The sequence below is a fragment of the Juglans regia genome, chromosome 10 (assembly GCF_001411555.2).
Source record: "Juglans regia cultivar Chandler chromosome 10, Walnut 2.0, whole genome shotgun sequence".
Lineage (NCBI taxonomy): Eukaryota > Viridiplantae > Streptophyta > Magnoliopsida > Fagales > Juglandaceae > Juglans > Juglans regia.
In genome coordinates, this window is record NC_049910.1 from 8,207,918 (window position 1) to 8,221,126 (window position 13,209).

Genomic DNA, 13,209 nt, shown 5'->3' on the forward strand with positions numbered 1-13,209 from the left:
ATGAAGTCAACGGTTGAGATCAATATTTGAATCATGATTGTAGGATCAAATTCTCCTATATATAATAAGGCTCATTGTCCCATTTGGCCTTATTAATAATAAGGTCCGGTGTGGATACAAAATTCATTTTAACTCGAAGTCATCTCATCTAATTATTATAATTTTTTAAATTTTTATGTAAAATATAATAAATAATTTAAAATTTTTGAATCTCAAAATAATAATAATAATAAATAATATTCTAATAATATTTTATTCAACTTTCAACATTCATATTAACTCACTATCCAAATCTTCCCTTAACTCTCTCATGTTTGAACAAAAAACTTGAGTTTTTTTTTTTTGAGTAATTTCATATACAGTCGTGAAATACGTATATATCGCATAATCATTTTAAAAAATAGTAGGATTTATTGATAAAAAATTAATTTTTTTTTAAGTAAATCTCATATTTTATTTACTTTTTATAAAATGATCACACGATAATTACACAATTCACGATTATAAATATATTTTTTTTCGTTGGTTGGGGTGTGACACCAGTGCCAACAAAAATATATAAAAAATGATAAACACAATTTTTTTTACAGTTCATATTTTAAATGAAATAAAAGACATGTTTTAAATTAATTTATAAAATAATATATAAAAGCATCGTTATTTTATAGAAATGTCCTTTTATCGAAAATAAAGTTGCGGAAAAGGGTTGATCAGCCCATGATTACTCCAATTTATATACGGTAGACATATGATCCATCTTATCATTCTCTTTTTCCGCCTCTCTCTCTCTCTCTCTCTATCTTCCATGTCTGCGTAACGAAAACGCACTCACTCCGTACAAGCACACCCTCGTTTCCTGCCACGCGCACTCTTCAACCACGCTCATTAACAATGAACTGTCCGTACTAAAGAGTTCCAAGAAAACCAAAACAAAAACAGGTCCCAAAGGAGATCTCCGACATCAGAGTCAGACAGCAAGTACTCTGTAATTTGATTACTAAGATAACTCTTATTAAATTAACTAAAAATTAAATCTAATAATAATTTAACTATTGAATCTTAAAATATATCATATTAAAATAAATATATTCTAAATATTTAAAATATAGTTACAATAATTTTTAAAGTTATTTTTAAATTTAAAAGATCAAATCTATTTTATATTATTTGTTTATCTCTTCCAATATCTCCATTAATATCTTTCTAGTTTATATTTTTAATCTATAATTTAATTAGAATATGATTACTAATTAATATATAATATTATGAATAGTAAAATATAATAAAATAATTTCATAATTAAAAAAATTAAAATATTTTTGAAATGGATATATTAATTTGAGTTAGTGATATATTAATTTAATAAAAATATGATTATTAATTAATATATATAGGTAGAATAGTAAATATGATAAAATAAATTAAATTGATAATTAAAAAAATTAAATATTTTTGAAATTATTAATTATTTATTACTATATAATAAATAAATATATAATTTAATATAGAGATTTGATGTGAATAATTAAAATCAAATTTATCTTATATTATTTTATTATTATATAATGAAAAAAATAACTATTTTAATGTGGATATTTATGTGAATAGAATAGCTAAAAGTTAAATTTTTTTTACATTTATAAAAAATATCTTTTAACTTTAACTAATCCAATTAGAGTATTCTAGAAAGAGAGAGAGATGGCGTCGTGCTGAGCTCTCATTTCGTTTCAATGGTAAAGATATCATACCACCACTGATGACTTGGGGTCACGTGAGTTTCTCTTCTATCTGGTCTTGAATAATGCAGTCCTTTGTATGGCATTTATATCGCTTTTGAAGAATTTTACCAAAACAAGACAAACCTGTTTTCAAAACTTTTACCTTTTTTCTGTGAAAGAAACCCTTTTTACAGAAAGGAGCTAGACGGGATTGGATTTAAGAGGATCTGAGGGGAGACGAAAGTTCCTAAATGATGGAAAAGGGCTACTACTAGATATATGATCTAATCCATGCCTCTCGATCTCTTTGTGTGTGTGAATACAAATTCCAGAACCTAAAGTTATTGAAAGAGATCTTTCACATTGTTGTCTTTGGGGTTATTTTCCAACAAAAGCCCCGAAAATCAGGGAAACTGTTCTCTAAAATCACAGTAATGAAATGCAAAACAAAAAAAGAACATGCCCATAAAGGAGAAAGTCAGAACCAGAGATTGGTTTAGTAGCATTGATACAAGAACTGATTCCCCTCTGCCCCGTGAGAGAGAGAGAGAGAGAGAGAGAGAGAACAATTACTCCCACAATTAAGACCTATAGCCCAAAGACAAATGTCCACCCTACCACATTAGCTCTCTCTCTCTTCCTTGTCTCTGTTACTTTGCTTCAAAATGGTAACAACAGTAGCTGTAGTTCTGGGCCCTCTGGCTGCTAGTCAATTAGTATCGAATATAAATAGTAACAGTGGACTTGTCTCGCTCACATGCTGTCTCTGGTTCGTTTCCTTTATGTTTGTTATTGCGTTTCGATTGCCGTGAATGCTTCTTAGAAATTAAAAGCTTCATAAAATTTCATCAGAGCCAACTGTAAGCTTCTCACCTCATTATGACAACTACACTACTTCAGTCCCTCCCCCTTCTGTTTCTGAGCCAATTCCAACTCTTTATTCTACTCCCCGAAGACACAGATTCATGGTAGGAGCAATAAACAAAATTTCTTTTGTAATTTTAACTTAAGCCGAGTTTTTTTAGCATTTTTGTTTAGATTTGAGGTTCTCATCTTGTAGTCTTCTTTCTACTTGCTCAATTGTGTTTGTAAATTTCGTTCTGATTTTAAATGCTTTCCTGTTGGATTTATAAAAACTAACCTTTATTTTTACATTTCCTCAAGTGGGCCTTAAAACTTCAATTTATTTTTTCGATTCCTTACCTGGGTCTTCTTAACTTTAGGTAGATATATAAACAAAATTGTCACTTGGATCTTTATGATTTGTATGCGTGAATTGATTACTGATCAAGTTCTCTTTTGGTTTTCTATGAACTTTTGTGTTATGGGCTTATGAAATTTAAGTTTGTATTAAACTTTTCAACTGGGCATTGGATATTAATGAATTTCTTTTATGTTACATTGGTTGGTGGGCTTAGAACTAAAAGGCAACAGTAGAGTGGTTGCAGAGCACCGCGCTGGCTTCTAGTCTCCCAGACGCTTTCAATCTCACTCCAAAACCCAGATCTCGAGGTCCTTTATAAGGCCTCTAATTGACACTTGTCACAGACTTTGTTTTAATCTTTTGCACTTCCTTCTCTGTCCACACCTTTCCTTCCTCCGCCAATCTCTCGTAATACCTCTATGCCGACCTCCCAATACAGAGCACTTGAAGAGTATTGGGTTTGTTTTGTATAGCTCAAAGTTGTGGAATTGACCTTGAGGTGTTGCATTGGCCACAATTTTAGGGAGTGTCGGTCGTAGAGTTGAATTTCACTGTTGCTTTGCATTGAAGCCGAGGTACAGTCTTCGAACCTTGAAGCTTTGATCTTTGTTCCCTGCATTTGATTATTCTAGCATTTCCGCGTTTTGGGTGTTGATATTGTTATTTTACTAATATCTTAAAACCGGAAGCCATATACTAGAGCATTAGAACATGTGAAAAACGGTTGTCATTGGTGGTCTCTTGGTTTGTTCGTTGGTTCTTTGTACTTATTCGTGCTTGTAATCACATATTTATAGTGGAATTAGCGAGAAAGACTCGGTCCGTGAATTGGGGCTTCGGTGGATATTTAAGTACTCCAACTATTGCTTAATTGCCAGTAGGGAGTGTGAGCAAGGTGATTTTGGATGTGGAATATTGGCCTCAAGTACAAGACATGCTGAGCTCTGATGAGGGAGAAATTGACGTGTTCTTTGACTCGACAGATTGCTGTTCGTCTGTAGATTCAGTTGCAGATGAAGCTTTGGGTTCTGTACATTTAGAATATGGTGTCTGGATGAATGCACCAGTAAGCGTTAAGGAAAGGCGGGAGATATTTTTACGTGGAATGGGTTTATCTGAGCTTGCTTCTCCTAAGATTTGTGCTGAGGAGAATGGAATGGACGTTGCTGCCTTCCAAGAGCTGATGGGGTTGGAGAGGCTTAAGCAATGTAGTGGAGCAGTCTCAAGCTCTTTCATTTCATCTACTGATCTAGCAGAGGAAATTTTGGTTTGTTGTAGAGGAGAGAGGGGATCAGTTCTCGATGGGGAAGATGCTGGGCTTTCCAGTCCTGCTCAGGAATCTGTAGAGAGTGATGTGCGTGCGTGTTCAGAAGAATATAGCCGCTTAGATGTGGGTAAAAGGAGATTGAAGAATTGGTTAAAACACTTTGTCGGCAAGAGGAAGGGTGGAGGAGATACATTTGTAACAAAAGTATCAAAACCAAATTCTGAAACACCTAAGATAAACAGAATGAAGGTGTGGCAGAATAAGAAGAGGTACATGGAGTTTACTGCTCTTTACAATGGGCAAGAGATTCCTGCACACAATGGCTTAATTTGGACAATGAAGTTTAGTCCAGATGGCCGATACCTAGCAAGTGGTGGCGAAGATGGGGTTGTACGTATTTGGTGCATTACATCAGAAGATGCCTCTGATAATTATATGACGGCTAAAGATAGTTATGGTATAAAAGTGAAAGGTTGCAAGTCCACTTTTGGAGGAAAAAGCACGAGCCATGCCTCCATTGACATTCCTGATAAGGTTTTTCACATTGAAGAGTCACCACTACAAGAGTTTCATGGCCATTCTAGTGATGTGTTAGACCTGTCTTGGTCCCATTCGAATGTGAGTTTCTTGGCAGTTGTTTTGCATGATTGTCTTTTCATATAAGCCTGTAATACGTTTGAAGCTAATCCAAATGTTTTGCTACAGTGTCTTCTTTCATCATCCACGGATAAAACTGTCCGTCTGTGGCGATTGGGTTGCGAACAATGTTTAGATGTTTTCCATCACAATGATTATGGTAAATATGAGACAACTGATTCTTTTTAATCTTGTAACCATTATAATAACAGATCAAACGAATATTCTCTCCAGCATTTAGATATAATCCTAGATTTATTAATTCTTCATTTCCTTTGCATTATTGTGTGAAGCAATATTAATATAGTTCTCTCTCTCCCATTGTAACCAGTGACGTGCATTCAGTTCAATCCTGTTGATGAAAATTACTTCATCAGTGGCTCCATAGATGGAAAAATTAGACTTTGGCAGGTATCTGAAAAGCGTGTCGTTGACTGGGCTGATGTGCGAGATGTAATAACTGCTATATGTTACAAGCCAGATGGGAAAGTATGATCTGAATATCTTGATCTTCATGCATATAAACTGTTACTAAATTATGCCTTTTGAAGCTCATGACAATAATCACATTTCATGTTGCTCTGCAATCAGGGTTTCATAGTTGGTTCTATTAGAGGCACTTGCCGATTCTACGATGCATCAGGTACATCTTTATGCTAGGTGGTGCCAATAGTATATGTTGAATCTTTCTAATTCCCTCCTGGATTGCCTAATTCGATCTTATGATTGTATAGGCGACCATTTAAAACTTGATGCACAGATACGTATTCAAGGTAGAAAGAAGACCTCAGCTAAAAAGATCACTGGCATTCAGGTCTGCTTTACTCTTGCTCTAATTAAAATTATACTGGCTGTGACATATTTTGTTTACCTTGGGCATATTCTTCCCTGCAGTTTTGCCAAGAAAGATCTCAAAGAGTTATGATAACATCAGAAGACTCCAAGCTCCGAGTATATGATGGCATTAATCTTGTCCAGAAATACAGAGGTAGAGCTGACTTTATATCATTGAGTTGAGATTGTTGCTGTGAAAATCTGTTTTCATCAATTCTTCTTTCCATTATATTCTAGGTTTTACTTACAGCGTTAACTTTTTAATAGAATAAAACTGAGATAGAATATAACTATGAACTGAATTCCAGTGTGTTGCAATATCAACCCTACATTGACTGACTGATCATATGTTTTTGCAATCATCCTATGGTCGAATCTGCAGCTCTAGTAGGACTAAAATTCTGCAATTGGACTTATGGTCCTTTGCTTATGTATTCGAAACTTCCCTATCATATTCTACACATTATAATTATTTAATTGTGTTTCCCTATTTGGCCCTATATCTTGCCTTTTAAAATATCATATATCCGAAACCTTCTCATATGATTCATCTTTTTCATGTTATATTGATAAGAGTTATTTCTTGTAAAAAAAAAGTCACTTATAGAGTTACGAACTTACTAGTTATGCTTAGTAGTCTGTTCCAAGTGATTTGTGTCATTGAATCAGTTTTTGATACCCACTATCAGGTCCTAGTTATTGCTCACTTTTTCAAGCTATACTCACTTTAGATAGTTTTCATGTTTTATGAGAAACATATGGATTTTGTGGTTGGTCCTTGTTAAAGGGGTCTTGTGAATCCAATGTTGATGCAACATTACACGCTTCAGATCTGAATCAACTGCCTGTGATGTCATTATATTTGACACGTCCCTTTTGAATGTCTGTGATGCTTGAGGATTGTTTCTTTGTCCGAGTTCAGAAAGCTGTATCAGTGAAGTTTGAGATCCATGTTAGAACTAGATGAGGTTGCCTTTGATTGGAGAAATTAATCATATATAAAGAATGCGAATTTCATATGCACTGCTGTTCCTGGGAGTTTGAGAAGCATACCTATATAGTTTGGTGCCCTGCCTCAGTTGGTCATGCATGTAGTGCGGAGATTGTTTCTATGTAGTCTTTTTGTGTGCACTCATCCACATGCATATGAGCGTGAATCATGAATGCACACACCCTATTCTTTGAAAATCATCTTGCACATGCACATAATTTGAATACCTTTATGTACATGCAGATAATTGATCTTGCATAATACCACAAAGCTTTCCCATAAGCCTTTACAGCTATATATTCTTAACTTGGATATTCTTTAGCACATGCCTTAGTGCACGGTTTTCTATTTTTGGGTTAAATTAATACTTATGCTCTTCTTTATATGCATTTCACCCATAAAATCACTCTAGACTTGTGAACAAAATATCAGGTTACCTGCATTTATCTTTATATTCATATATATTTCGCACTCTTGGATGAAGTTGTCTTAAAAGTATTTACTACTGATTTCAAACAGGCCTTCCAAAGTCAGGAAGTCAGATGTCAGCTTCCTTCACTTCAAGTGGGACACATATAGTCTCAAATGGAGAGGACTCTCGTGTTTATCTCTGGAACTATGATGGGATGTGCATCCCAACATCGAAACGAACAAAATCCGTGCGTTCTTGTGAGCATTTCTTCTCCGAAGGTGTGACGATTGCAATACCTTGGTCGGGCAGTGGAGCAGGACAGAGGAGTTCACAGACACTGGACCACTTAGAGGCCACTTCTAGGTTCACGGATTCAGAGAGGTTTTCCAGCCGGGGTAATTGGTTCTCAATGGATGGCTCATGCAGGGGTTCTGCAACTTGGCCGGAAGAGAAACTTCCTCTGTGGGATGTACCAGTTTCAGAAGAAGAATCTCAGGATCAGCACCACGGTAATGCCCACAAACACAGGGCCATATCAAACATGTGGGGGTTGGTGATTGTGACTGCTGGATGCGATGGAACAATCCGGACATTCCATAACTATGGGCTTCCCGTCAGGCTGTAAGAGTTTTCTGGTGATCTCTCCTGGCCGTCTGGAAGCATGCAGCTATATCTCTAAGGATGGTGAATGAATACCTTCCTTTATTTCCTTAGAAAATTCTAGTTATACCTTTGCTGTAACACCCAGTATAACAGTGTCGATAGCAAACTTGGTTTTGTTCCGCCAAGGCAGGCCATGCAAGATTTTTGTTTTTATCGGACATATTACACTGTATAGAAAAAAGCAATTAAATTTTTAGACTGCCTAGAATTAAGTGTTATTCATCCTATTTTATTCTTTTTAATAATCATTTTTTTTTACGTGGAATCAAATTATTAGAAAATTATATTTTATATTTTATTTATTTGAGAATTATTAGAGAATACATGCAAGAAGAAAATGAAATAATAACAACTATATCACAATCTATTTACAACTAAGTATTAAATAATTAGTTGATTAGCATTATTTAGGGCTCGTTTATTTTTAGATTTGAGATGAGATGAGTTGAGATTAAAGTTAAAAAGTTAAATAAAATATTATTAGAATATATTTTTTTAATATTATTATTGTTTTAGAATTTGAAAAAATTAAATTATTTATTTTATTTTATGTAAAAATTTAAAAAAATTATAATAATAAAATGAGATGAAATGAGATATTTTAAAAAACAAACAAGGCGGTGTTAACTTTCATCGTTTGGTTTCATGGAAATGGCACTCGTGACTCGTGAGTATGGAATTGACAGAAATGTCCAAAAAACTGACTTGGACCAAGAATTCACATAGCAGAAGCCTTTTCTGACTTTTAAAAGTCAAATTCAGGCTGCATCGTATGACCTTCCAAATAAAGAGGTATCTCTGAAAACTACGTTAGCATGATGTCAAATCGAGTTGAAAATACATATACACTTGCGTTTATATACACACACATACACGTTATTATAAGAATGGTCAATTTATGTTAAGAAAATTATCATTTATATTAAGATGAGTCAATTCTTACGGTAAAGAGTCAATTTTATCATAAATAATTCATCTTAAATACCCTTTATTTTTAGTAAGTGTGTGTAACATTAAGAGACAGTGAGATGTAATTTCCTTGTGAAAGGATCCGGAGAAAAGTATTTATGAATTCTTATTGATGTTGAACAAATGAATACAAGGTGATATATATGTATATAGAAAATGCAAAAGGAATCTTTTCCTGGACATTTTTACAAACGGAGAATGTGCACTGCACAATACATTACATTACAGCATAATTTGTTGATTCTGTCTGCTAAAACCATTACAAGCATGTCCTCTTACCAACTTGGCTACGCGATTCCCGAAGATTCTGGATCCTTGGCTGATGTGGTAGGTAGGCCTGCAACCCGACCCACCGAAGCCAGTTTTGGGGCCGATCCGACCCGACTCGCAAATATTTAGGTTTGGCACTAAACCGATCCGACCTGCAAACATGCGGATCGGGTCAAAAATTTAGAACCGACATTTCACCTCTTTCCTTTTTCCCTTCTCCTTGTTCTAACCAACGACACCGCACCACCACTAACTTGTCTGTGATGAAGCGAAGAAGCCAGACCAACAATATCTACAACGTCAAAAAACGATGGTCAATGATGAAGCTAAGAAGAAACAAAATCTGCAGCATAAAAAATCGTTTGTCAACAATGAATCGAAGAAGCTAGAACATCAAGAAATACCGGTGGAAAGAAGTGGGCTCCTCGTCTAAAATCCATTTCTCGGATGAGAAAAAAGTTCATTACCCAACACTGGAATTCGAAAATCAGCAGTCCTGGGATATATGTTATCCTTCACTGGATGATCTTTGCTCTGCTTCGCCCAGAATGACCATCCCTTCTCCCAAGAATCTGCAGTGCGAGACTTGAAGAACCTCATCATTGAAGAAATTGGGGCCTACGCGTTGGTTAATCAAGTAATCTTCACCGTTGTTTACATACGCCATGTTCTGTTGATGATGAAGAAGAGCAAAGCAAACCACCATCTGTGAGAGAGAGAGAGAGAGAGAGACTAGGGTTTTTTTTTGAAGAAATGGGGTTAGATATTATCACGGGATTGGATGCGGGTTACATTAAGAGAACTGTTGATACTCAAATCATGCAAGAAAAGTCAAGAGTTAAGCAAAAGAGTGTGCAGATGGAGAAGATGGAGAAGTACCGTCGAGTGAGAGTGTGTAGATTTGGTCGCAAGGTGGAGCACTAGAGAAGCAACAGAGGTTTAAACTAGTTGCAGATCAGATTTGGTTCTCAAGTCGCAGATCAAATTTGGAGAAATATGGCGATGGCGAACGGATTTGGTTATCAAGTTGCAAATCAGATTTTCGCTACAGTGGTTCGAGAAGAAAGGAAATGTTTTCGATGATCGGTTTCGACGGGTATTGGGATGTTTAAACCCGTATGAGATTTAGACCCGATGAACCCGTATAAAGTCGGGTGGACCATGTCGGATTTAGGAACTTTTATGCACAGCCCTAGTGGTAGATCCTTGTGATGTGGAGGGCATCGTGGATGCCTGAATAACTTGCCACCGTTTGAGTTCATAAGTAGTATAGTACTTTATGTCAATACGAGACTACCTTGTAATTATACGTCTTATCCTCACAAAGCAAAATGACATTTTTTTTTTTTAATCTTGAAGAAAAATGCTATCTGTGGTTTTTTAATCACTATTCTATATCTTCTAGGGAGGCAAAGGAACTAAAGTTGAGGCAGTTTCATGGACTACCTTCTTTTTCTTTTCTTTTTTTTAAAATGATATATTTTTACTCTTTTACAACTTTATATAAAATGAAAGGTATTTTCATTAAATAAAATTTCTTTTTAATGAGGAAGCATGATTGAATTATAATGTAACTCTCCAACTTATATTTTGTCGTCTTTACTCACATGGATTGATTTAGTATTTGTAAAATAGTATATTAATCCATTACACGACAATCACTTAAAATAACATGTAATATAAGATATTATAAAATGAATGGAAATACTTTAGCCACAAAAAGATTATACAAAACTAATCTCACAAACTGATGTGGTTCGATGTAATTCGTCAGATTGTAAAATTACTTTTATTATAAAATAAATCATACAGATCAGATGAAGCCACATCAATTTATAAGATTATTTTGTATAATTCATTTACGGATATAGCAGTGATCTGATATGAATAACAATAATGCCTTTTTTATTTTAGTACTTTTATCTTATTTCTATCATTCTTTTATCAAAATTTGGTTCTTTTTTTATTTATTTATTTTTATATCAAATTCTACCCGTTTTCCGTCACCTCATATTGGTGCCATGACAACATAAATCAAAGTTTTAAATTTTGTATTGTACCAGTCGGTATAGTCGGTATTTAGAATAGACCTATATAGAAAAAGGTATATGTTTCGTATCGGATTAAATACCGGTTGTACCGGTGCGTTTTAGTCAATACCATCTGATTTTCGATGTACCAACCGAATTTTTTTTATATAATTAATGTAAAAATCTAATTTTTTCATAATTTTTATTTTATTTCTCACATTTGAAGATTATTTTTTTATCTTTTTTAATCTCATTTTCTCAAAAATTGGAAATCAAATCCATACTTTCCTTCTAGTGGATGAGTAATTATTTTTTTAAATAATTAGATTGAAAATTTAAAAGTATTATTAAATTTTATAAATATATTTTAACTTTTTAAAACTTATATTGATATTTTTTAAAAATATAATTTATACATATATAATTAATTTATTATATATAAACTATTTCAAAACGATATCGATATTAAAATATTTTATTCTAATATCTTAATCAAAACTATCATCAAAACGATTTTTAAAACTTTGACATAAATTCCCCCTTCCTCTCTTAGATCCTTTGACCATTAGTACAAGATAATCATAATCTAGATGCCTCAAAAATTGTGGCTTCGCTAGTGGATAGATTTTTATGGGATTCATCGAAGGAAGAATCTGCGATGGTTATAGAAATAAAGAAATCATTTATAATATTATAAAGTTATTTTATTATAAAATAGATTTAATAGATCACATAAAATTATATAAATTTATTTTTATATAAATTATTTATATAATTTATTAAGTCATAAGCAATTTTACAAAAAAAAAAAAAAAACATATTTGTTTCTTACCACCAAAATCTTGTGCCACGTGGATATTTATCCACAAACACAGGAATTAAAAAAAAAAAAAAAAAAACGGAAAGAAAGCAAGATGCGAGAAAAAAAGAAAGTGTTGCAATGGAAAGTACAAAGAATTGAAGTGCATGGCCTATCAATCATTAAATGCAGCCCCAACCGCACAACTACCTCACTTAAATATCAGCACAAGAACATTAAAATTACCGACAAAAATAGATGAATTGCACACTGCCTAAGATTTACACAGACAAACTACTAGCTGCTGTAGCGCTGCTGCATCGTTGGAACAGTAGATCAGACCTTAACTTTTCAGTAAAAATGGTAAGGAGAACCAAAAAAATGGTTATGGTGAATAGCTTTCTTCCACCAAAAGTCAGTCAATGCAAAAACTTTACCACTTTCTTTTGAGAATTTCCAGGCCTTTTGTTTCACTTCCTTACGTAGCACAGCGGCACGCGGTTGAGCCTAGAAGTTCAAAAAGTTGGACAAGAATTCCAGTGAAGAAGGAGATGGAGAAATCAAAGGAGCCGAGAGCAACCCCGATGGGCTTGCCGCGAAGAATCCATTACGCCAAAACGGGCTCATCAGCTCGTGGAAAGGAGGGAAGTCCTGCGGCTCATTTGTGGGTGAGAAGAAACCGTCCGGAATAGGAGGCAAAGTCATCGGCGCCGGCGATAATATCCCCGGATAAGTTTGACCCAGTTCTACTACCCCCTCGTCGTCCAATATAGGGTCTACACCCATCGCTGCGGCAGCGCTGCCGGCTCTGTCTCTGTTTCTCTTCGGCGGGCTGGTCTTCTCGATGGATGCGATCCTAGCCGCGGGCGAAAGATCTCCCGCTCTAGACGAAGACGAAGACGGTCCCGTGAGACGCTGAACGATGGACATGAAGTCGGAGACGGTGGCGTGGATGACCTTAGGAGAGACGGCGTAGATAATCACAGGCTGGAACGGCTGTTGTTGGGGGCGGAAGGGATTGAGCGGCGGTTTGGGTTGTGGGTGTGGGGGAGGTTTCTTGATCTTGTGGGAGTCTTTGCTGACTGTGAGAGGAGGAGGGCGGCGGCCCTGGAGCTGGAGCTCTTTCTTGGGAGTTTCCGGCGAATATCTTGGGTCGAGTGGGTTCATCCTCTCGAGGGGCAATTCGAGTGGATCGTGTAGATGGAAATAAAAAGGGGAGTGGTTGAGGTTCGTAAAAATAGAAGATGGGGAAAGTGGAAGACAGAGGGAAGGGTAAGGGAAAGGAGAAAGTTGGAAGTTGCTGGCTCGCTAATGAATATTCAACCTTGCAACTAGCGGGGACAGATCAAGCAAGTTCGTTTGACTTCAAAAACAACCCAGAAAAGAATGTTTATTTTTTTGTTTTTTTGTTTTGCT

The 13,209-nt window shown here is 35.1% G+C and overlaps 2 protein-coding genes across 3 annotated transcripts; one reads left to right on the forward strand and one right to left on the reverse strand.

The window, feature by feature from the left end:
• Window positions 1-2,546: 2,546 nt before the first annotated feature.
• On the forward strand, window positions 2,547-7,923 carry LOC108987814 (WD repeat-containing protein 44-like). Of its 2 annotated transcripts, none has more exons than XM_018960833.2 (8): window positions 2,547-3,497; window positions 3,720-4,807; window positions 4,895-4,985; window positions 5,157-5,314; window positions 5,417-5,468; window positions 5,560-5,639; window positions 5,720-5,813; window positions 7,170-7,923. In XM_018960833.2, the coding sequence occupies exons 2-8, from the start codon at window positions 3,857-3,859 to the stop codon at window positions 7,685-7,687; spliced, it is 1,944 nt and encodes a 647-aa protein (XP_018816378.2). In that variant the 5' UTR covers window positions 2,547-3,497; window positions 3,720-3,856; the 3' UTR covers window positions 7,688-7,923. The 2 variants fall into 2 exon arrangements, with proteins under 2 accessions (XP_018816378.2, XP_035550407.1); XM_035694514.1 differs by having other exon boundaries at window positions 3,801-4,807.
• Window positions 7,924-11,951: 4,028 nt separating this feature from the next.
• LOC108987809 (protein MKS1-like) lies at window positions 11,952-13,209 on the reverse strand. Its single transcript, XM_018960826.2, has one exon. The coding sequence runs from the start codon at window positions 12,958-12,960 to the stop codon at window positions 12,301-12,303; it is 660 nt and encodes a 219-aa protein (XP_018816371.2). The 5' UTR covers window positions 12,961-13,209; the 3' UTR covers window positions 11,952-12,300.

What these genes read in the sequence shown, in the direction of transcription:
- LOC108987814 (XM_018960833.2), top strand. Translation starts at nt 3,857, where the DNA reads ATGCTGAGCTCTGATGAGGGAGAAATTGACGTGTTCTTTGACTCGACA. An exon ending in TTTCCATCACAATGATTATG is followed by an intron (nt 4,986 to 5,156) that starts GTAAATATGAGA and finishes CATTGTAACCAG; the next exon opens with TGACGTGCATTCAGTTCAAT. An exon ending in TCTTGTCCAGAAATACAGAG is followed by an intron (nt 5,814 to 7,169) that starts GTAGAGCTGACT and finishes GATTTCAAACAG; the next exon opens with GCCTTCCAAAGTCAGGAAGT.
- LOC108987809 (XM_018960826.2), bottom strand. Translation starts at nt 12,960, where the DNA reads ATGAACCCACTCGACCCAAGATATTCGCCGGAAACTCCCAAGAAAGAG.